At 44.7% G+C, this 25,574-nt stretch overlaps 1 protein-coding gene and 1 long non-coding RNA gene across 2 annotated transcripts; one reads left to right on the top strand and one right to left on the bottom strand.

Moving 5' to 3' along the window:
• The first annotated feature begins 1,421 nt into the window (after window positions 1–1,421).
• Window positions 1,422–22,732, top strand: LOC142803306 (uncharacterized). Its single transcript, XM_075888435.1, has 3 exons — window positions 1,422–1,576; window positions 4,796–4,891; window positions 22,458–22,732. Exons 2-3 carry the CDS (start codon window positions 4,804–4,806, stop codon window positions 22,697–22,699), a joined length of 330 nt encoding a protein of 109 aa, XP_075744550.1. The 5' UTR covers window positions 1,422–1,576; window positions 4,796–4,803; the 3' UTR covers window positions 22,700–22,732.
• LOC142803305 (uncharacterized) lies at window positions 7,404–11,732 on the bottom strand. Its single transcript, XR_012894046.1, has 2 exons — window positions 11,495–11,732; window positions 7,404–7,890 (listed from the first exon to the last, which is right to left on the bottom strand). It is a non-coding gene; the product is annotated as an uncharacterized LOC142803305 (long non-coding RNA).
• Window positions 22,733–25,574: the final 2,842 nt, after the last annotated feature.

Below are 25,574 nucleotides of genomic sequence, written 5' to 3'. Positions count from 1 at the left end.
GCAGAGTCTCGCGCTCGCCTGAGCGTTCAATCCCCCCCCCCGCCCCCCTATTCACAGGGCAAAGTACGCGTGGGAGATGAGAGTGCGTGCCGCCGTTTCCTGATGGTCTGGCGACGCGAGCTCAGTGCACCATCTCGCTGGTAGTGCTGGAAACGTGTTAGTTCCTCCAATATGAAAATCACTAGCATTAGGCGGTAGATATCATTAGCTTGCCATTCCCACGTTCAAAATTGTGCTCCTTCATGGCTCAGTGGCCTACGCCTCGCACTAGCAAGTTGAAGGCTAGACGTTTGATTCCGGATGCCGTATTCTTTGTAACTTTTTCTCGCGTTCTCTTGTATATATATACGTATATACGATGAATGACGGCGACTCCTACACCGACGGCTAAATTCAGCCAAAATTATCTATGGCTATTGTAATAAAAGCTTGGTATATCTGGCCACGGGGCTATGCACAAAGTTATTGCAGGGCTCCGTATGCCTACCGCCTTTGGCAGTGTGTGCGGCCGCGTACATGTGGCAAGGCTCGATAGAGCATGGTGGCTATGAGATGACGTAACCAGGTGTTTGCGACCATTCATGTAATAAATATTTATTATTTTTAGCACCACGTCTAATTACCCTTGGGGTGAATCATGATGGGGGAGGTATAACTCTTGTACACAAAGCGTGTTCGACCGTTGCAATAAGGGTATTCAATCAGGCATGCTACTCTGTATAATATCTATACATTCCCCGGGTATTTTTAAGGCGTGGGAAAACGCCTCTACTCAAGGATTGTAATATTATCAATATTAGGATAAGAAATATATATAACAATAACATTATAATAAATATATATTATATTATTAAGACTAACAGTGGTTTTCATTCCGCCAACACACAGTTTATCTTAGGGATGAGAATAAGAGCGACAATCCGCTTGACTAAGTTCTCAAACCGCTACATACTTTGTGGCAGTGGCAGTGGTGGAAAAAGAACACCACAGATGACAAAAACCACACCACTATAACAAAATTAGGAGTAGTAAAGCTTTCAAACTCACTGCAGACGGTTGGACTGAAAAAAACAAAAACAACAAAAATACACACACACAGTGCAATAAACAAATGTAGAAATGTGAATAAAAAGTCGCAATATGTGAACGACAATTCACTAAACATGTGATCTTCAAGCAGAAGTGATTGCATTCTCCCCCCTTATGTTTTTGTTTATAGTTTTTTCTGATTGTTTGCTGCCAACTTTGAAAAAATGGCCTTAATTGGTTATTTTTATCAATATTATTTCTTAAAAATATTTTTGTCATTAGGTTGTTAGATGGTGCCGTGAACGTTAGCACTGGTGCTGTCTTCTGAATTGTCACAGCGAACGATAGAAGCATGGCAAACATTCTTTTTTTTCTGTTTATTCGTAGTTGAGCTACAGCAGCGAACAAGAAAGTTGGCTACTACGAAGGCGCTATATCATTAAACAGACGAACCTTAAAGACTATGCCTATCTTTTCCTTCTGTCTGGATTACGGCTTCAAGATTGCTATGCGTACGCTGGCAAAATACTGGGGTACGAGGAACAACGTGAGTTGGCTAATTTTGTTGTTCAGCTTTGGCAGTGCACAGTTCTGACATAACTAAGCGTGTGACTGCGAGGGAAGCTTTGCTTTGCCAATACGTTGATTATTTATTGTTTTCAGTTGAAAATATTGCACTGACCTATTTATGGTATTCCGAAAATGTGCTTTAATATTTAGAGATTTATTTGCAGTATACATATACCTTGGTGGACGAAAAATATATAAAAAAAACTATATTGGCAGGTCTTATGTGCTATGGCCGAAGGTGTTATGCAAATGAAGCAGCGAAGAACAGCTTGCGGTTTACTGTTTGTTTTGCAGCCAACTGTTACGACGCAAGCGCATGCCTCTATGCATATGGCGCAGCTACAAACCTTACATCAGCTTTCCGGACAAGTCACCGGCACTATGAAGTGTGCGGTGTAAGTTAAAGCCACACGTAGCGCCAGCGCAAACATTCAAGCGCAATATTTAGCGTTCGCTTGCGCATACCTGTGCGAAAGAGCTACAATAGTTATAAAGGATAGAACATTGTTACTGCAAGAGGATTCACCATTTCACTGAGATTACAGTCAATAACGACGCAACTATAGGGAACATCAACCAGATCTGGCTATGTACAAGCTCTGGCCATTCCGAATATAACAATTAACGCTAGCAACGCAACAGTGCTGATCAACGTAAGAAGTGCTGTAAAATGAACGACGTGCTGAACAATAACAATGTCACCATTACATTACAAACAATCTGAGACTACTATAGGCTATACTAATCACTAATAGGCAATGTTATGCTATAGCAGTAAATGAAAACAGTGCGGCAGATGCAACATAAAAAAGAGGGAAAAAGTGGTGTAAAGATTTGTTTGTGCCGGACGTGAAAGGAGAATCTGCGTTCATTGCAAGCATAATCAACGTATAAGGTGATGATGGCATTTGTTCGAATATTGAAGCAACTACAAGGCCTGTTTTACCAGAAATATTCCTAAGCAAAAAAAAATTACAAGATGGAAAGTTGGGCGATTTCGTTGTACGACGTCCTTAGTAACATTTCGGCGCGTACAGTGGACGGCCGAACGGAAAGATAGGAGAAAAACAAGCGCTCGTTTATCTCGTAGCCTTCCGTTCTGCCGTCCACTGTTTGCGCACAGGAATGTTTCCAGGTAAATCATATGCCTCGTTATGCCATGGCGGACAGAACACGCTATGTACCGTTCCTTCTGTATTTTTTATGTACCATGTCGTATCAACATGCCCAAGCAGCCACATTAGATAGCTTGAATTCGTCAACAGACGTGAGCTGGTGGGGCCGAACATAACAGCAGAAGCAAGAATTCGCAGAAACTGTTTGAAAGTTAGGAGAAATGGCTCGGCTCTTAGCAGCATTAGTCAATTGTGTCAACTATTATCTTAATTTAACATCCACTAACTACCCTTACCCAGGTGTAGCCTCTGCTAAAAACACTTTTCTGATGCTAGGTATCTTTACGCATTGTGAGCTAGTTGTTGGGCAACCAGTTGTAATATTGATTCATGGTGACTTTGGTAATCTCAAAGGCACCGCTGAAAGAGGGTACGAAAATTTTGACCACCTGAAATTATTCACTCTACACCAAAATCCAAGTACACATGTATTGAGAAGGGCAATCGCTGTCGAGTGTATGCAAGAAACGCTACGCAGATATCTTGTTATCTGCCATGTGCATCAAGACATCGCCGCTAAATAATAAGCACAACAAAATATTTTCTCTTTTGTGAAAATTCATGCCATGATATTGCTACATGCATGCATATAATATTCCAGGCGGCGACGCGCGGGTGTGCCTGTCGAGAAAGACGAAAGGTTGTCTCCACTCGATCGCTGCTCAACCGGTCACGCATTACTGATGGTTATGAATCCATCTCATTCACGGCCTCGTCGATACGGCATCTCTTTTTTTTTCAATAACAATATATACGGCATCTGATGTTTGTTGTGCGAGATCGCGGGATCGTGACATGACGCCTCACGAATGTTGCAAACTTAATAGTTATTTGAAGATCAATAACATCGATGATTTTTTAGCGCTGTTGATCGAGGGAAAAAACCTTCGATCAAGATATTATAAGTCATCTATACATAAGGCAGTCAGAAAGATCGTCGTATTCTTAATTCTTCCATCGAATGTGCATAATATTGCAGTTGTTGGCAGTCAATACTGTCCGAACATCTGCAATGGCCTACTTTAGACAAAACCCAACACGCTTGATTTATGAACAATTTCTCACCACACAAATATTTTGTCAGTAAAAATGACGGCATATGTCAATAAACGACTTGTATTCAAAAACGACCAGCGATTCCTTACATTCAACAAGCATAACTATTCATTCATTTATTTATAAATCTTACAATACAAGATAAACTTGAAGTCTTGCAGTCGCCTCGTGTAAAAGCATCCTGCCAGAATAGAACATTATCCTAATTATCTCTTTGCCCAGTAATGTTGCGTAGAAACACAAGAGTATCAATATTCTCGCCCTCCTTTCTTATCTTCTTTCTCCATCATATGCCATGCACTCCTGGAACAAATGATATGCTTCAATGAATTCATTGAATTAGTTTATGCCATCTGTAGTGCTATCGAGTTTACTCTCGATACCACTAGCTACTGCTCATTGTTGCCAACAATATTTCTATAGCTACTTAGTTATGGGTAGTATCGATTGCACCTATTAGCTCTGCATACCTACTGCTCGTACAAAGCATGTAATTGTAGACGCTTTGCCATATTCCAACTCGAACATTTAGCCAAGATTTATTCTAGGGAAGCATACGCAGCGGATACCTCCAATGATTCATGTGAATCATGTAATGCATAAGGTGTATGCATATTACACGCGTAGAAAGAAATTTGACTTCATTCCGGAGAGTGCGAAATGCGACGTGAGAACTGGTAGCATTTAGATCAATTCTTGGTTTGCTCAACTACTGTTTTGCATTGGTTAAATTGCGCTGCTGGGTGCAGGTAAGGCTTGCGTTTAAACCTGGCTGTGGGTGTGGCATTTCGATTATGGCGATATTCTTGAGACCCGTTTTATTTTACTCATCTGCACGATAAATCAATGACAACATTTTCTGAGCCCTTTACTACAGCATGCCTGAAAATGGTGTCATAGTTTTCACACGCCAAACTTCTTATGCTCTCAAATTGATCACTAATCCTCCTTTTCTTTTTTTGTAGTAAGACAGATGGAGGAAGCCACCGTCAATGTGACCCAGAAGCAGTTCATTCGTATTGAAGATTTGGGCCACCACACCACTCCATACGTCACTGAAAGTAGGTGGAATCACTGGAGTTCCTTTGCTCTTACTGCGGGACATACTTTTTGTCGCAAAACCGTTTTGAGAGTAAGCGTGGAATTTTCGCCACGATCGTATTTTGTCTTGAACCTAGACCGATATCGTATTTTGTGTATCACAGCATGTTTCAGAAGAGATAACATTTATCGACATGACTATATTTCAGGCGTCATTTCAGTACTTGAATACAACTTTGTCGAGGATTCAGAAAAATATAAGAAGTATGCGTAGAGGAGAACTGTTGGGATGGCTTAAGCCTAATTATTTCTTTAAACATCGTCCAGTGCCACATAAAGTTGAGCTTATACGCATACAACTAAGCTAAGGCAGAATGCTCTGATTTCTACGTAAAGAGCAGGATCATGAAGTACAGAAAATATCATGTCACTGCACCAGGCACCCCTCCGCCTCCCTATTCGTGCGTTTTCTTTACATCATCAAATCAGAGATGTGGTCACGTAAAATATAGGACCCTCTAAAATAGCCAGTCAGTATGATCTTCACTTTCTAATGGTGACTGGCGAATGCTGAAAGAACCTTTGAATTTTACGGTGAAAACATTATAGGTATTGTGCAAGCATGACATTGATAAGTGTCTCAAAGCAACTCTAACGCTTTATTCAGGTGTCTTGTAGTGGTTTTCTCCCGTAACATCCGTGTTACGTTCGTCAGCATCCAAGGAGACATCGTGCGCGTCACGCATATGACGCCCGCTAACCTATACATTCCTTCACAGTACTACGCACAGCCAGCAGAATCACTGGCGTCTCAAGACGACCGAGTAAGCAAACATAATAAAAACAGCTTTATCTTTTGTGTGAATTGAAATTCAATGCCTTTTATTTCACAGTCCAATTATTTTTTTTCTCTCAGAATTACTCATTTAAACGGCCACGCACCAGGCCCCATACCAAATTTTAGTTAGACAGTGTAAGTTGTTGGGTGTCCGATGAGGAACATTTTGCCACAAAAATTTTTTGAATCGGTTCATTACGAGCGGACAAAACAGGTTTTTGAACAGCGCGAAACGAGGGTGAAAGTAGGCGAGCTCGAAACCCTTGCCGCTCCTCCGCCTAAACTTCGCAAGCCAAATCTCTTCCCCACCCTCTCCGGCATCCGACCAAGAGGTGACGTGCGCATGACGTGCCGAACAAGCCCAGCCCCCGAGCACGCGAGCAGCGTTGCTTTGTTGATCAGCGTTATTTTGTGGCGTTCAGCCTGTTCCTTCGGGATGGTTTGGAAACGCTGGCCTAGACGCGGTAGAGTACATGTGCACAACGAGTGCGGGAACGCGTAGGAGCGTTCCACGGCGGACGGCTGCTCAATGCGCTGACCGTGGGGAAACGAACGCATGCGAAACGCTGGCACATTGGCCCTGCATCTGGTAGCATTTCAAGGGTGAAAATGAAAGAAAAACGAGCACAATTTTTTATTGCTTCTCATTATTTATTTCAAGTTTTATTCGTCTCTTAAAGCAACAAATACATAAACTACGCATGCTGTGTTAAATAGTTTTCGCCATGTCAAGTGGTATAGTGTTGACAACGTCAGAACAAACTTGTCTACGTAGAGGATCAACGTCACTGCATTGCCGTGTACGTAGGGCCATTCCTATACCTACTTCATGCCCTCATTCTCTACGCGTACGCCGGCAGAGGGGAGGGGAGCAGATTTCGTCTTCAAATTTGACGCATTTCCGCGGCACGTACACTCTAAAAATTTTTACACCCATAAGGGTGTATTTGTTTTGTCTCATGGGAAACACCCTTTTAGCGTGTCTAGAAACACCCTAAACAATAAAAGGTTTAGAAACACCCTGAAACGGTAGGGTGTAAAGAAATGTTACACCCTATTTTAATAGGTGTTTATGAACGACCCTAAACTATGTGTGTTTGATGAAGCGACACCCATGTGAGTGGGGTGTACACTGAAAATCCCCTTGAAACGATGGCAGTTATTGGATGAGCATACTTGATCAAATGAAGCGCAATTAACGGGCAACAAAAACAGAGACACAGGTGGTGACGCTTAGACTTGTGTGTTGAGGAGAGCCGTTCACAGCACTTCATTTCATCAAATATGCATCACTAAGTGGCCCAAGCCTCAATTGTTCTCAGGGAGAAGCATATACGAACCTTCTCTGCGGCTGACAGGGAAGAAGGAAGATACTGGTCTCACCCACTGCACTTATACCTGCTTGCATGCAGCTGATGAAATAAGGTGCCATGGTCTTCAATGAGATTTATGAGACCAGTGTATATATGTGTACGTAGACTGGGCCGTAAACGACAAGGACTCGGAAGGCACTTCACAACACACACACACACACACACACACACACACACACACACACACACACACACACACACACACACACACACACACACACACACACACACACACACACACACACACACACGCACGCACAGTAACCTGTAGCGTAAGGTGGAACCGAACATAACGCCGAAGCAAAAAACTATTTTAAGCCCTTATGATAACATCTGCCTTTATTTAAGAAAAATTGCAAATCTGACAAACAGGACTCTGATGGCATTCTGCAATATTTTGAAATATGTTACCGGACCAAGTTTCTTTCTCTCCATACTAAAAACTCATTGTTTTCAATACAATAAATCTCCACAACTTTCAAAAACATTTGCGCTAGTCGCGCAAACGACTGAGACGTATGGCGTTTGATTGACACCTATACAATAGAAAAAAAAAACACGTAGAAAGAGTAGGCGAGTTTCTGGAGTCCCATTTATAACCTATTACATCTCGCAGTATAAATTTCGACATTAAAAAAGAGAACATTCAACAAATTCAACAAGGTAGTGTAATTGGGGTTGTATGAATGTAATGTCAGTGTTGGTATACTTCTAACTGCCAAACCACTCGTCACTGCTGCTTGCACAATCATCTTCAGCTGCTGTGATGACTGGTGTCTTCGAGAGAAGTGGGGCAAAGCTGTTCTTTCTGTACAGAAAATTCAAACCCGAAACATAAAATAAATACACAAGGAACAATGACTGAAATTTCACAAAAGTGCAAAATACAGTGTGTGCACCATGCATAACTACCTGCTTTCTTATGTGTAAGTATAAATTTAGTGCATAGCAAGCATATTCAGAAGCATCGGGATCCACTGCAGTGAGAAATGGTAGAAGAGGTATGCTGAGCAATAAACGCAATAAAAAGCACGCTGTGGCAGAATCATTACACCTTTCGTGCCGTAGATATGAACATTACTTTACCCTTTCAGCTTGCTCGCGCAGGCAAATAAAAAGGTGCTGCTCCAAGTTGATAATGTTCCATCAGCTGCATGCAACGACCAATCTAAATTAATGTCAAGTTCTATGCTTAAGTATGCATCAACACAGCTGCATGTGTATTTCTGCAGATCTACCATTGTACTAATTCGATTAGTTTATTAAAAGGAATACAGTACGACGCGCAACAACATATACATATTTTATCTGTATTGCACAAAAGCACAATGCAGCTGAGCATACATGACGGTATGCGCATTGAGAAGGTATTCATTGCAGGTAACTTGTAAAATTATGTACTGTACTGTTACGTATTAAAATGCGAATGATACTAGTGTTCTCTGACTGGCTCACATTGACGCGATTATATAATGGAAGAATTGGCTATTGGGTCATTCCACATCAGACGTCCCAGTTATTTTGGTGACCACAGCAAATGTATTCGAAAAAAAATCGCGCTGATTTTGCTGCATTAAAAAGGTAACTGCTAGAATATTTCGCAAACAAATAATTTATTGGTCCCATGGCTGACTCCTGAACTTCCCAAAATCTCGTCGGGATGTTTGTGAAAAAAAATTATTTCATAAGTATCTCTTCTTCCGTGCCAAATTTGGTCTACAAGTTAAGTGAAGGGCTTGCGTAAAGTTTTTGAAGCTCAGTAATATAATTACCATTTTTCGACCACATACGTCCGAAATAATTTAGCCGAAATGTGTTGCATCTGCATTTTTCTATATCAATACTGCATTTTGTACGAATATCTGAGGAGTGAATACTTATTCCACATAGGGTATATTTGGAAAAAAAAATATTTCAGACCTCTCAAGCTGTGAAACTTTACGAGAAAAAATTGCAAATTTCACAAAATAATTGATTCGTCTATAATGAAACGCAACTTGCACCATGTGTTGGTTGAATTAAAATAGACTTTGTACCTAAATCGAAGCAAATAAACAGTTCTTTCCATGCGCCAACTTTTGTCATAGCAATTTATGTTTTGAGAAAAAAATCACAGCATATCCACGGAGTGAATGATGATGAGTGGGGCCCAGCGCTCGTCTGTCCGGACGCACAAACGGATGAACAGACAGTCTGAAGCCAGTATGGACGGACAAAAAGACGGACGGACTCAGAGACAGACCGACACACGGAATCCCGGACGGATGGATGCACAGACGAACGGACGAAAGCACAAATGTACGGACGAACGGACGAAAGCACAAATGTACGGACGAACGATTCGCCCCACGAATCATCATTTCGTCCGTGTATATGCTGTGAAAACAACTAACGCTATCTATTGTGCAACTCATCAAGTGGCTACATAATACTAGTACGACTACAGAGGAGGGAACGACCCACGGCCTCAAGAGCTTTGCCTCTAAATGATTTTTGAAGTTCCAAGTTCCCCATTCGGCATTTGGTCATACAGCAGCCGACGCATCCAAGTTCCCCATTGCCGTTGATGGGAAAATTCAAAAAAATATTTTATTCCTTGAAATAGAAATTGTAATGATGAAACTTGTCACATACAAAGAACTGTTTATTTGCTTTCAATTTAGGTAAAAGGTGATTTTTAATTGGACCACCACATGGTGCAAATTGCATCTCAATACGGACAAAAACGACAATTCTGTGAAATGAGTGATCTTTTCTCTTAGAGGTTAACAGCTTAAGCTGTCTAAAAATAATTTTTCATCAAAATACCTTTTCTGTGAAGTAAGCAGTCACAGCTCAGATATTCATACAAAGTGCAGTATACCAATGAGAAAATGCAAAGATAACATACTTTGGCTAAATTCTTGCAGACGTATGTGGCCGAAAATTTGTATTAATATTGCTGAGTTTCGAACACCTTACATAAGCCCCTTTACTTAACATGTACCAAAATTGGTATAAAAAAAAGCTGCGGTACTTGTAAAATATTTTTTTTCACAAACAACACTCATACAGCAGTCTGAAAAGTTTGAACGGCAACTACGTGACCAAAAGCTTTTTTCTCACCAAAATATTCAAGCAGTTCACAGTTTTCAGTGCATTAAATCAGCACGATTTTTTTTTCAAACACATTCGCCATAGCCGCGAAATTGGCTGAGAATGTCGAATAAAGTGAGCCTGTTACCTTCACTCAATGACCATTGCATACTGCTAAATTAGGGCCATTTGTTTCAATCATGCAGTCAGGGTGAGAAAGCGTAACTCCTTCCCGGTGCAGTGCAGGCTGTTCAGTGGCTGTGCGTGTTGTGTTCCCAGATAGATATGCTGCCCAGTCTTACATTTTGGCTGCAACACATGCTTAGATACCGTGCAGTATGTATAACATTGAAGTGTTTTTCGTGCAACAAAAAAAAACTAATAATAGGCTTCACATAGCGAAAATACCTTTACCGAAGTTAAACGCCAAAGCGAGGCGATGACAATCAAACTCTGAATAACAAGAATGTTTTGCAAGTTACACATGATGGAAACAATCTGAATAAAATGTGCTCGAACGTTAGCAGTTATGTTCAAACAAGCGTTTGCGCTGTTAGAGTAGGCAATTCGAGCAAACACACAAACTAAAGGTCTGTTCAAACAAAAGTCCAGCTTCAGTGCTCGATCCGCTACATAGACATGGCTGTCGGCAGTGTCACGCTACGTTGCGGGTGAACGAAGATAACGGTTCTGACAAATTTAACGAAATTGAATGTATTAGCAAGTAGGCAAACTTCGCGAGGCGCTCCTAACGCGAATCTATATGCTGTGTTGTCACCCGATGCATCAACCTTAGTTATCACGGCAGTGTTACCGCAAAAAACGAAAAAGAACCAAAAAGAACGACATGGACACCACGCCCTTGTTTTCCATTCTCGGTATTTTTGTGCAATAAGAAAAAAACGAAAGTAAATGAACTACCGACATGCCCAAGCATATGCGTCTTACATACGGTTGATGCTTAGAGCTAACAGACGCCGTCCCCACACATGTATTAATTAGAAAACTAAAATTGATGAACAGCACGAGAGGGCCTCGTTAAAAACGGCTACCAACAAAGGGCACCGCGAAAATCTGTTCAATTTCTTCGCTGAACCTCAGCGGCGCACGCTCACTCTGCTTTGTATTCCAAACAATCTAAACAAACAAAAAAAAAACTTGCCCACAATCACAGTTCGCCATCATCCCCGTGTAACAGTTCGGACAAATATTCTCGCTAAGTAAAGAAAAGCTGATTTGTCATCAACTGCTTGAAAACAAAATTGTTTGAAAGCGTTATTCTTGTGCTCACGCAGTTAACAAAGCGCTGAACGGAACAACGTGAGAGCGGTACTCACTATTTCACTTCGAGTGCTCCAGAATATGAATCCACAGGTCCGGTCTTTAGGATGGTGCACCTTCGCAATAATCAGCACTGACAGAACACACTGGTGGAGCACACAGCGCAGGCCCATTTCAAACTAAACACCGACTAATAAACTCTACCGATCGAGAAGCCACGCGCACCACATGCACACACCCGGGAGGATTTTCGCCAGCGCACGCAGTGACATGTAAGACGATGTCGACCCTTTTCCCGCGCTGTGCGCCCGGCGCGCAGCAATACCGGGCAGCCAAGGTTGTCTAGGCGACGATACTTGACGGCGCCTTGTGGCGCTCTCAGACCGGCTAGATGCGGTTTAACGCTAGCTCCGGCCCTCTGCTGATAGCGCGGGCGCAGTTTTTTTTTTTTTTGCGGCAGGGATCTTTTGCGTTATACTCGTTCTTTTACAGTGCATCTGAATCGCAGTGAACTTTGTGACGGTGTAGTGCGGCCTGCACGAGCTACTAGTCAGAACGCGCATTTGTAATATTCAGGAGCAATTTTTAGCGCACCTTCATCGACCTAATGTAGTGAATTTTGGTAAAAAAGCTAAGCTGATGCTTTTTGCTTAGCTCTATGGGCCTTTAGGGGCTGCACAATCAAGGTCACGCAGGTGACATTTTATCAGCACTTTCATTTCGGTAAAGACATTGCAACATTGCATGCGTCGGCCGTCACACTACTCGATGAGAACATGTTACCACGTGCTTACTGCTAGGAAGACGAAGACGACAGCGCATGCGCGCATCTGCACGCTTTTATGCAGCAAGCAATAACAAGAAAGAAGAGGAACTCCAGCTTTAAAAGCTTCGATCTTATGGGAGACGGGGGGAGGGGGGAGTGTTCCATGCATGGCTACACTAATGTGCGCCACATTACATTGTTCAGGCAAATCAGTGCACTTTGTGAGTGTTGACTAATCACGTAAACGACACAGATGAATGAAACAGGTACATGAGAATTGGCCCTTACTCTATTGAACAAGCGTCGCTCCTATTGTATCTTCCATCTTATAGTAGTTTGCGTGCATAAATTTATCGATGAAAACTGCGTTTCGCTCACATTACTTTCTGCTTCGATTTATTACTAGACTCGCAAGCTGCTAGTAGTGGGAGCCTTGCTTGTATCAAGATGGTTAACGTATACTAACAGTATAAGCAAAATGACCCGAAAATGTCGTGCATTTGTAGCCTCGTAGGCACGTGTGCTCAGATTTGGGTGCACGTTAAAAAACCCCAGGTGGTCGAAATTTCAGGCGCCCTCCACTACAGCGTCTCTCATATTCGTATGGTGGTTTTGGGCCGTTAAACCCTACATATCAATCAATTATTTGTAGCCCTGTTCAATACACCCCAAATATAAGGGTGTAAATAGGTGTTTTGAGGGTGTTTTAATTACGAACACCTCAAATTTTGAAAATGGGGCGTAAAAAGAGTGTTCATACGGGTGATTTTAATGCGTATATCTGTTTTAAACCTTTCGACGTGATCATGAACGCCTCGTCAATGCATTGCGCTTGTCATCTCAAAATTGTCAAATCTGGTGAGTGGCCCTTTCAAAAAATCTGTGTGGTGACCTGTCATGACCCAGTTCATAGAAAGCAAGGAAATAATTGCAGTTAAAGTATTACAGGTTTATAGATGGGCTACCGTTCGTATGGTTGAGTGAATTTGGCACATCCAGGAAAACAGATATGGTTCATATCTGCGCCATTAGAATCCATAAACCACGTAAGCAAGACATTCTTTAAAAAAGTAGCTTTATGCTTACTTGCATCAATATAAGTGAGCTTGCGCTGTGTCTATTAAGGTTTAACAGCTATAGCACCGCTTAACGTGTATGCATCAGAGTTGACGCATAGTCCTATAGCTCTATCCCAATGACCGACGTCCATATTCAATGGTTAAACAAACCATTATGATCGTAAATGCATATACCGTAGCTAGTTAACGGTTAGCGCGGATACAGTGAATGCGACGCCGCACTTGGGCTAATGTGGCCTAGTGGCAGTTTTTCGTTATTTAAAGACCACTGCCAGAATGGAGGGACAAGCAACGCACGTCATGTCATGCCTGTTACCCATCGCGTTTATTCGTTGGGTGAAGAGCGCGTGTAGGGAACACTCATTTACTGCCAGCTAAAACGGCTGGTGTCACAGCGCTATTGTTGGTAAATATGGATGCTACGAGCGGCACCGATGCTTGGGGTAACGTTACTACGTATGGGTTTGTGAAAGCATTGACAAATTTGGACTTCCTTTATTCAGGTCATGCTTTACTCTACCTCAATTAGGAGGCTTCTAAATGGCAGCGGTAGACATAAAAGACGCATCTTTAAGGCTTGTGGACTATGTGACGAGGGCGTCGTGGATAGCGCACCCAGAATGTGTCGCCCAGACCCAGAGGTCATAGGTGGGACACCCCGTTACGGAACTTTTTTCATCGTCTCCTGCGTATTTTCCCCGTCAATTCTGTCACTTTATTCCCCGTCAAAACACACGTCAATCAAATCTTGGTGGACACCAGAATAAAACACTTTTGCGTTAAATAATGGGTCAGAAAGACAGCAGAGAGATGTAGCTTTAAAACAGCAAATTTATATCGGACTGCAAACGTTTTAGTGGTATTTTATTAGCCAGCATAAAAGATGTATTTCTTTGACCATTAAGAGCAATAGAGCCAGCCTAGAGGATGTTTGAAAAGCTGCCCATGCCATATATTTTTGCTTGCCATCAAACAATGCCAATCTATTACACTGCTTTTCCCCGGTGGACTCCCGGACATAGTGGAATATCAATAGGACCAAGTAAATGGTAAACTAAATGTTTGTAGAGAACACCATCCAGCATCTGTCATTGAGCTGTTAAGCCAAATAGTTCACAACTAGCTCGCAACTGGCTCATTCCGAATAACTTTCTAAATGCCTCCATGGGAAACCCAGTATTCTAACGAGTCGTTGCACTGCCATGTGGGACCAGGCTATAAAAAACACTTTCTTTGGACACAAATATATGTGCACTCTTGATGCTGTGCTCATTTTTAATGATGGCAATATAGCCCGTGCGAATTAGCTCAGCTCGCTTGAATCTTTGCCAGTGCACAGCACCATCCAGAGCTCATGCACTCGTGACCAGCATCGAAAGTACTTTGCTCACAATTCCGCGCAGCAGGCGACCAAAGACATTCACTAAACAATACGTTTACACAGAAAAAGTAAAATGGTATTGTTTATGCATGACCGTTCAGCTGGCGCCTGCTGAACGGGTCCGTCAATTTGCTGTTATCTCGTTGTACTTTTGAAATACTGCAAACTCTACTCATCAAAATGCTAATACGTTAAAACATACATTTCGGTGAGTATTCAGAAAGAATGCTAAGAAATACACTGAAGCAGAAGTTATGTTCTGTGATGAAAACACTGTTTCTCAACAAATTTAATAGCTATAACCAATTGATAGTTAGTTAAGTATATTAAAATAGAATGCAAATAATGAGCATTACAATCTCAGCCCGGAATCTGTAACAGTAAGAAGAAGAATGACTTATCAGAAAGATAACAAAATATAGACTGTAGCTTTTACTGTTATAGAAAAAACGTACATAAACTGTGCCTAAATTTTGTGGTAGGTATAGGGCTCACCTTGTCTCCTCAAGCTCAAGTGGGTCTGGAAGCTTGTGAGTCTTGTGAGCGAATTGGTATCACGAAGCGTATAAAGCCACGTGGTCTGCAGAACAGAACTCGAAGACGACTCGCGAGCCTTGTTTTTTCAAGTGCACAGGAAAAACAATGCCCTCTGCCGCTTGCAAATCCATAGCGAGCAGGTGAGAATGACAAACGAACACGCATCGTTCTGTGGCCAGGTAAGGGCAAGAGCCGCTAATATGTTCCAGCATTTCGTTGTTGCCACATTTTCGGCACGAAGGCGATGAAAAGCAATCCTTGGAATACATGGGTGCCACAGGCCAGGCGCAGCCAGTATGCAGGCAAAGCAGCAACCACCGCTCAAATCTGTCCGGTCTTGTCTCAGTTCGGAAGAAAGGCGAAGGCTTGTTGCTTGCTGATTGCCACCCGCGCGGCTTGGTGCGGCGTTTGAATGAGCAGCTGCAGTCGTTGTCGGGAGTAATAACAATTATTGCGGTTCAACATCCAAAACCACCATATGATTATGAGAAGCGCCGTAGCAGAACTCTACGAAAACTGCGACCACCTGGTAACTTTTTAAGAACAATCCTACTAAGCTACCGCCTTGGTGACGGTAGTGTCGCAGTCGTGTGCTGCCTTAGCGGCGGCGTTGGCTTGCTCGTCGCCAGCTATCGCAACGTGCAAGGAAAGTCACTGGACAGACAGGCGCAAACTGCTAGTTGTGATGGCGGTCACTTAGGCATACAGCAATGGCATGGTGAGGCCTGCTTGGTCTCGTTGGAGTAGTTCTAGCAGAGCTGGCCAAGAGTGAAAGAGAATTGCTCCGGGCAGCTGAGTGACGTAGCAGCGAGGTCTGTTGCCAAGCGAACGCAAGCCTTTTCCTGTTTTTTAGAATCTCTTCACACCCGATCGAGTCTCCCTCACGGTCTGATGCCCGCCTCACGTTTACTGTGAACCAGAAGAGTGGTTTTCGGGTGCTATATGTGTGCCTGCGTGCCTGCGACAGAAGCGCGCCCATGAGCGCTCTTGGGCACTTATGAGATGGCAGCGCAGTAGTAGCAGCGCAGAATACACACACACACACCACACACACACACACACACACACATATATATATATATATATATATATATATATATATATCTTATGAGACCAAGTCCTGTACGGCAGTAACCAGGTTATCTCTTTAATCCAGGTGCACGAGCCAAAGAGACCCAGCCAGCGTGACACACGATGATGATCACTACAATGGTTTTGTCATACAGATGAAGATGAAGTACGTAGGCAGCGCTCACACTTTTTTCCCCCTTCGCGAAAGACGGCAGCAAATTAGAAAGGGTTGGAACACCGAATATATGGTTTGAGCCGAGAGACGTGGACGATCTCGGTGTGGCGGTGACGACGATGACGAGTCGCGTTGACAGGAGCAACGTGATAGTTGACTTCGGATGTTCGTTCCAGAATGGTGTATGGGCCACGATATTGTCGAAGGAATTTTTCGCAGAGGCCATGTGCCCGAACAGGTGTTCACAAAAGGAGTTGGTCGCCTGGGCGAAACAGAACAACTCGACGCTATGCATCAATGTCGATTTTTCGCTTGTCCTGAATGGTAGCGGCGTTGGCGCGGGCGATTTCACGGCACGGGCGACGCGAGCGGCGAACTCTTCCGGGAGAGATGAAGATGGAACGAAAGATGTGGACAAAAAGGTGGTGTCCAGAACAAAAGTCGGTACACGGCCATAAACGATGAAAAAGGGGCTGTAATTTGTCGTACGCGGTATGGCAGTATTATACGCGAACGTGACGAAAGGAAGTATAGTGTCCCAGTTTTTGTGATCCGGTTAAACATACATGGAGATCATGTCGGACAAAGTTCGGTGAAAACGCTCAGCCAGACCATTAATTTCTGGGTGATACGCTGATGTGGTCTTGTGGATGGTGTTAGAGGCCTAGAGGACTTCAGCAAGGACGTGTGAAAGAAATGTCTTGCCACGGTCACTAAGAAGCAACGCGCTGCTCCAGGTCGTAAAATAATGGCGCAAAGAAAAAAATCGGTGACTTCAGAGGTAGCACCAGATAGAAGAGCTGCCGTCTCCGCGCAGCGAGTAAGGTTGTCCAAGGCAGTAACAATCCAACGGTGACTGCCTGGCGTAAGCGGAAGAGGTCTGCATAAGTCTATGCCCACAAATTCAAAGGGAGTGGATGGGCATGGCAGCGGTTGCAATGGTCCCGCGGGAAGACACGTGGTACGTTCGCGGTGCTGACATGACGCACAGAAAGTGACGTACTTGGTGACAGAAGTGGAGAGGCCAGACCAAAAGCAGCGAGTCTTGAGGCGGTCGTAAGTCTTGTGGAACCCTAAGTGGCCAGCTGTCACGTCGTCATGAAACGCCTGTAAGACTTCCAGACGAAGTGAGTGAGGAATGACGGGAACCCATTGGTTACCGAGAGGATGGTAAATTTGTCGACATAATTTTCCACCTTGAAGCTTGAAACGGGCAAGTTGTCGTTTTAGGCGGCTGTTTGGAGCACGCGATAAGCCAGTGAGGCGATCGATGATTGTGCGGCAGCAGGTATCGGCATGTTGGAGCGAGGCGAGATCTGTGAACGAAAGGTCTGCCGAGGCAATTAACTCTTTCGAACTAGCAGCTGTCTGCTTGGTCACTTTGGTGAGCGGTGACAAACAGATAGAAGGTGACACTTCAGCGTTTTGCGAGAGCAGGCAACGTGATAAAGCGTCGGCATCTTGGTGCTGTCGACCCGACCTATATGTGACGCTGTAGTCATACTCTTGCAATCGTAGTACGAAACGGCCAAGACATCACGACAAATTTTTGAGAGACGATAACCAACACGGAGCATGATGGTCAGTCACTATTGTGAAATGCCAGCCGTATATTTAAGGGCGAAACTTTTGTACGGACCACACGATGGCGAGACATTCTTGCTCAGTAATGCTGTAATTTTGCTCAGCAGGTGGAAGAGTACGGCTCGCGTAGGTCACAACTTGTTCTTCAAAAGTGTGGTTCTGCTGAAGGACAGTACCGATGCCAAGTCCACTTGCGTCAGTGTGTAGCAGAGTAAGTACTGCAGGGTCGATATGGCGAAGCACTGGTCGTGATGTGAGGCATCGCTTGAAGGTGTGAAAAGCGGCTTCGCAGTTTTCCGACCAGACAAAGGGTGCGCTCGTGTTCGGAAATTTGTTCAGAGGAGCCGCAATAGTAGCGAATTCACACAAAAAAGCGGCGGAAATACGACGCCAAGCCAAGAAAGCTGTGGAGATCTTTGGGTGTGGTTGGTGTAGGAAAGTGCAGTACCGCAGACACCTTTTCGGGATCGGGCTCGAAGCCATGTTTACGGACGACGTGACTTAACACCTTGATGCTGTGACTGGCAAACCGACCTTTCTTAGTGTTGAGCTGGAGACCGGCCTTAGCTAAACACGTGAGGACTTCGTCTAGCCGTTCTAGGTGCTGTGAGAAGCTGGACGAAAAGTTGACAATGTCCTCCAGGTAGCAAAGGCACGTCTCCTTTTTTAATCCCCGCAGTGCCGTGTCTCTCTTTCTTTCAAATGTAGCTGGGGCGTTGCATAGCCGAAAGGCATCACATTGAATTCAAAGAGCCCATCTGGCGTAGCAAACGCAGTCTTTTCTTTGTCAGACTCGTGCATCGGAATCTGCCAATAACCAGAGCGCAAGTCGAGACTTGAAAAGTACTCGCCACCTTGTAAAGTATCAAGAGCGTCGTCAATGCGAGGCATTGGGTAGCCATCCTTAGGAGTAATTTTGTTGAGTGATCTATAATCAATGCGAAACCGTACCAAGCCATGCTTATTTTTTACTTGTATGACAGGAGAAAACCATGCACTTGTCGAAGGCCTGATGACGTTGCGCGCGAGCATGTCGTTGACGTGTTCTTCTGTAAGCTTGCGTTCAGAAGCCGACACACGGTATGGGGAGCGGCGAAGGACACGGGATCCGTCGGTGTTGATACGATGAGCGGCCACTGTTGTTTGACCCATACCTTCGGAACAAACGTCAAAGCTAGTTTTGTGCTTCATTATTAACGCTAGTAAGGCATCAGTTTGCGTTGGGTTGAGATGGTCACACAAAGTGGCCTTGAGAGCGGGAGATGGATCTTCAGCTGGCATACACTTTGAGAATGACGAAGCAGATGAACTAGTGACGACACAAACCGGGGCTTCTTCAGCAATGCTGGCAACAGTGGTTCCCTCTTGCAGAAGTAGTGGTTCTGGCGTCGCGTTGCAGGCGGGGATGCTTGCATGACCATGTGAGAACCGCACTAAACAAGATGCGATGGTAATCCCTCGAAAAATACAGCGCTGGCAAGGAACAACCACAGCGTCGCCATCTAGATCGTATCGTGACTTGATCGTAAGGACGCGTTCTTGTCCGGGAGGCAGGAGAAAATCAGCAGCTGTGACAAGGTTGGGCGACGAAAGGTCGGCAGCAGAAGAAAGCTCAGTGTTCGTCATACGAATGAGGGGCCGACCACACGAAATTACAGCAGGCGCAGCTGACAATAAGTCCATGCCTAAGATTATCTGATGAGCGCACGAAGACAGCACAGCCAATTGTACGTGATGAAGGATTCCATCGATGAGAGCACGAGCAGTACACAATCTGGTCGGGCAAATCGGACTGTCATTATCGCCGCATAACATGGGACTGGAATAAGGAATGTGCACTTTACACAGGCGAAAACACAATTCACGATCAATTAGCGAAAATGTGGCTCCAGTGTCTATAAGGGCATCAACAAAAACACCTTCCACACAAACAGGCAGTAAATTAGCTGGGAAAGACGGAGGAGTTGTAACGTTTCGACAACAAGCTGTTTTTTACCGGAAACTGCACCTTCTAGTTTTCCGAGTCCAGAGAGATCGGCGCAGGACGCAGGGGTGATGACGTATGCCGAAACGGTGATGGAGAACGGTGACGAGATGAACGAGAAGGATGAAGTCCAGCTTGAGACCGTTGAGGGGAGAGCGACAGACGGGATGTGGACGGCTACGGTATGGGATCATATTCATCGGGTCTCGGGGCAAAGTCTCTTTTGTAAGCTGGATAACCACGACGTTCATCCTGCTGACGGCGGCGGCAGAAACGGGATATATGAACCCTTACGCCACAGTAGAAGCAGATGGGGCGCAGAGGACGCCATGTAAAATAGTGGGGTGGCCTTGGCACTTGCGTTGCCATCGCAGCCAAATGGTCGCATCCGATGTCCGTAGGCATGGTTGGAACTGGTGCCGAGTCTGTGATGCAACTTCTGCGTACGAAGGCACTGGAAAGCGCACAGGGGACGGGGCATGTGTAGCACTTGTCATTGATGCCAGTTCGTCCTTGATTATCTCACTCAGGCTGGGAGGAGGTGGGTGGACAGACGCAATAGTTGGCTTGCCTGAAATAAGGCCGTGGAGTTCCTCTCTGACAATTGTGCGGATAAGGGCTCGCAATTCATGCTGTGCGGTAAAGCGAGCGTCGCAAGAGGCGTGTGGAAGGCGCATGGTATAAAGCGTGTCCAGGCGTTGGCATATGGTGGTGACGTCCCGGACGGTAGTTGGGTTCTGGATAACGAGAGCATTGAAGGCCACAGAGTTGATACTTTTCAGTAGGTGTCGGATGCGCTCTGTCTCTGTCATGTCATTTTGTGATCGGCGACAGAGAGCCAGAACATCTTCAATGTAGGACGTATATGAGTCGTCGTCCCCCTGGATGCGGGTTGCGAGCTTCTGTTTCGCTACCACAGAGCATCCTGCAGACGTGCCAAATACCTGACGGAGATGCCCCGCGAAGGCCGACCAATTGGAGAAATCGCTCTCGTGTTTGTAATACCAGGTTTTAGCGACGCCATCAAGGTAAAAAGGAACGTAGCGCAGTTTGTGCGCCTCGTCCCAATAATTACACACGCTGGTTCGGTCATAACTGTCCAGCCATTCTTCGACGTCTTCGCCGCGAAAGCTGAAAATACTGGAGGGTCTCGGTGGGGGGTACTCACGGTGTAGTTAAGCCTAAGTGGCTGAGAAGGGGAGGTTGCAGCAGCGGACGCGTTGCGTGATGCCATCGCTGTTGTTTGAGGGCACAACCGTCGACCAGACTGGAGCTCCAGGGCTGACGGGTAGAGCAGGAGGACGTGCAAACCAAAGCACGCTCCACCACTTATGAGACCACGTCCGGTACGGCAGTAACCAGGTTATCTCTTTAATCCAGGTGCACGAGCCAAAGAGACCCAGCCCGCGTGTTATACGATGATGATCAGTACAATGGTTTTGTCATACAGATGAAGATGAAGTACGTAGTCAGCGCTCACAGTATATATATATATATATATATATATATATATATATATATATATATATATATATATATATATTCTGTTGCTAAGCCTCTACAAGCCAGTCCCAACGCGATGATGACTATCAGAAAGAATAAACACAGTTCTGTGGGCTTGCCAACTTGCGCCCTGCATGCTACCTAAATTGTAGAAATCGCTGTATTTATAGAGTGAAAATCTTCCTGGGACAGACCTCGGTTGGCAGGTCGTTGCGACGTCACCATCTCTCAACCAAATCGATATTCTTGTTTTATGGTATTATTAATAAATGTTTAAACGTTCGAATGGTTGCTCTGGTAGTCGCAGTACAAAATAAGTGTGCGGTACACAGCATGTTTCACGGTAAATAAGTGTGGAAGTCTTGTACAGTTTCTTCATGTTCAGCGAAGCTCCGGGATAAGAAAAACTGCTTCTTTTACGCTGCTTCCATGCAAAACGATATGATTTGCGTATTTTTTAAAAAATACAAGAGTAGATATCTAAATTTATGTGTGGGTTGTTTATGTACTTTCGATGATTCGACGTTTCGAGACACTTCCGGCACTGTGAAATCTTAACTGAAGAGCTTTCACTTGAGAACAATAATGCTGATTTTCACCACGAGCAAAGTAGTTCTTAAAACTATATGCGTTTGGTGTTGCATACGATCGTCACTTTTCATTATGTGTTATCCCCCTTATGAGATCTAAACTCAATTTCTTGGTAATACATAGGTTCATATTCATCTTGCAGTTCTTGTGTCATGTATTTCTTTGTGCAACAAATATTAGTCATCGTCAGTGATGGGTTGTCGAATATATTGTTGTTTCAACCCATCATAGTCAGCATAATGACAATTTAGTATGTGCAGCTTATAGCAAATACATAGAAATGGCGTCGTCGATATAGTAATTGTGTGACAATATATTTTTCATCATTTTTTATTCTTCTCTTTCCAGAGCAATGGGCCAATTATTTTTCCAAGTACACCGAGGGCATCTACACGGGTTCGCACCCAATTTGGAACTTCCAACGCAGTACCAGCATTATCAAGGAGCTCTTTGAAAACGAATACGTTGGCAAAGCCGGTTTGCGATACCTGGTCATTTGGAGCATCTATAGGCAGCTGGTCGAGTTCACTGATCCGCTTCAGTTTCTCAGAGAAAGGAAGGCCGATGAAGCTTGCTTCGCGCACGTCTAAAAGGTCATGAATCTGGCGATACTCAGCGACTACTTCAAAGTGGGTAAGTACATGCACATCGCGCCTTACGGAAAATCAGCGTCATGATTCCATAAGTGTGTTTAGGAGATATGCAACAAACATATTAAATGCAGTGAGATGGTGCCTGCTTGATTATCTAAAGTAGTTGCCGTCGCGCAACATATCGAGGACTCGAGGCTTATAGAACTCGTGGGACTCGGGATGTCCATTGACTGTGTAACAGCAAAGCGGATGTCAAGACCCCAACGGTGAGGATCAGCAGAGCACAAAATGGCAGTTCTGGTAGTAATGTCCTTCTTCATCTGTCCAATTATTCTACTGTGTTAATGAAAAAACGATGACACAGTGCATGATTTCCGCGTAAGATCGCGCACTGGTCCTTACTCACGCAGTGAATAGGATTCAATTTTGCCACTCCGTAAACCAAAGCGTTAATTGCGCTATTCCTTAAGAAAAACAACAAGGGTTTGCCTAGTATGAGTAGGATCTTGTTACGCAGATTCGCACGTTTACTCTACGTCATTTTTTGCTGCGCTTTGTCGGCTGCATGCTTGTTAAGTCTGGTGAGGTGTGCATCTTCTACAGTCGAAATCCGTCGAGTTTCTTTTCCCCATCAGATATACACACGCAGCAAATCAGTGCCAAGAAAGAGATGGCAAAAAAGAAGGCACATTCGTTTGTTTCTCTAGATGGTGGTGTCCCTTCCTTCACAACGCTGAAGTAAGCCTCAGCTTTCAGACGTATTTTTGCCATTTTGATATAATAAGAATACTTCATGGACATTTCCGTCAATTACACAACCGTGGACCTTGTTCCTGCAATGTAAACAACAGTTGAGCATCGCAAAGATTGTTATCAACCGTATTGAGTGTTTACTGTGAGCGTGATTACGCTACATATCATTCATGAATGAACGATATGAGTAGTTGCGCTTTTAATATTAGTAAAATTAGCCCATAGCTAAAACCTATCATTTTGACGAAGTTCTCTGTCGCTACGTAGGTTAGCGAACTGCTATCATCCTACATTTTCTCCTCAACAACTGTATTTATTTTCGAGTAGTTTTCTTCGGTGCTTTTGTTGTGCATGAATATTGTCACGCAAGAGTGAGGGTAGCCCGAAGACAGGAGACCGGGAGTTTAGTAGAAATAGAAGGAGATCCGTTTACTTGGCGGACTTGCACCCACTAAAGGAAAACACACACCGGCTTAGCGGGAGGCGAACAGCGCGCTCGGCGGCCGTCGGGTAACGGAAAATGACCCTCTGGAACGCAAGGCGCGTTCGACGGCCGTCGGGTAAAAGAAATGTCCCACTGGAACGCAAAGCGCGTTCGACGGCCGTCGGGTAACAGAAATGTCTCACTGGAACGCAAGGCGCGTTCACCATCCGAGATACAGTCACCGTAGCGTCTGGCGCTATCTCGTTATCAACGAATGGTCGTCGTGCGGGCCATGATCTTCGCAGATGAGTCGCGGTGCATCCTGGACCACGATAAGGCTGCGTGCCGGCGGTATCGGCATGCGCAACACTATCCGCAATACGCCTTGCGGCATTGCTCCCCTCCTCAACGTAAGCATCGACCCGATGCTTTGTTTAAAATAAAACCAAAACAAAAGGACAGCCTGTGCGAAAGTAAATGGCAAATAAGCACGAATCACGCACACATAAACAAAACAAGAGATGCAAACAGGGAGCCTCCTTTAGCGCGCATGATAGGGCTTCAAACGGGCGACGAGTACCACTTCTTGTCGTGCGCGGCATCGTTGGGATGAGCTAGCTCCATCAGGGACCATTTCATAGTCCACTTCACCCACTTGACGGATGACTTTGTATGGGCCGAAATAACGGCGCATGAGTTTTTAGCTTAATCCTCGGCGGTGAACGGGCGTCCAAACCCAGACTTTGTCACCTGGCCTGTATGTTAAATCGCGTCTCCGCAGGTTGTAGCGTCTTGCGTCGTTTCGCTGTTGGTCTTTTATGCGCAGACGAGCAAGCTGCCGGGCTTCTGCGCACTGAAGCTAGGCGGCCACGTCTAGGTTGTTTTCATCGGTGACATTAGGCAGCATGGCGTCCACGGTAGTAACGGCATTCCTCCCATGGACGATATTAAATGGTGTCATTTTAGTGGTCTCCTGCACCGCGGTGTTGTAGGCGAAGACCACGTAAGGCAGAATTAAGTCCCAGGTCTTGTGTTTTGTGTGCACGTAGATAGCGAGCATATCGGCAATGGTTTTGTTCAAGCGTTCCGTGAGACCATTTGTCTGCGGATGGTAAGCAGTTGTTCTTCGGTGATCTGTATGACAGTAATGCAAGATTGCCTGAGTAAGATCAGCCGTAAACGCTGTTCTCCTGTCTGTTATTAGTACGTCAGGTGCGCCATGACGGAGGAAAAGTGATTCAACAAAACATTTGGCAACTTCTACGGTTGTGCCGTTCGGGAGGGCCTTAGCTTCAGCGTATCGGGTAAGGTAATCAGTGGCCACTATGATCCATTTGTTACCGGATGTTGACGTGGGGAAAGGCCCAAGCAGGTCCATACCAATCTGTTGGAATGGTCTCGACGGGGGTTCAATTGGCTTGAGAAATCCAGCTGGTTTTGTTGGAGGTCTCTTCCGGCGCTGATATTCGCGGCAACTCTTGACGTACCGCGCAACATCTGAGGAGAGGCGGGGCCAGTAGTATCGTTCTTGAATTCTGTGGAGTGTGCGTGTAAAACCGAGGTGGCCTGCAGTGGGTTCGTCATCTAACGCTGGTAAAATTTCTTCTCTAAGGCTGCTTGGGATGACAAGAAGGTAAGCTGCCTTATTCGGTGCGAAGTTCTTTTTAACTACCACCCCGTTTTGCACACAGAAGG

The sequence above is a fragment of the Rhipicephalus microplus genome, chromosome 3 (genome assembly GCF_043290135.1).
Source record: "Rhipicephalus microplus isolate Deutch F79 chromosome 3, USDA_Rmic, whole genome shotgun sequence".
Taxonomy (NCBI): domain Eukaryota; kingdom Metazoa; phylum Arthropoda; class Arachnida; order Ixodida; family Ixodidae; genus Rhipicephalus; species Rhipicephalus microplus.
The sequence above is the reverse complement of the archived record's forward strand: the minus strand, read 5'-3'. Positions and strand labels throughout refer to the sequence as shown.

Excerpts from the sequence above, each read along its gene's own strand:
- LOC142803306 (XM_075888435.1), top strand. The coding sequence starts at position 4,804 with ATGGAGGAAGCCACCGTCAATGTGACCCAGAAGCAGTTCATTCGTATT. Across the intron at positions 4,892-22,457 it reads CACTCCATACGTCACTGAAA|AGCAATGGGCCAATTATTTT; the intron begins GTAGGTGGAATC and ends TTCTCTTTCCAG.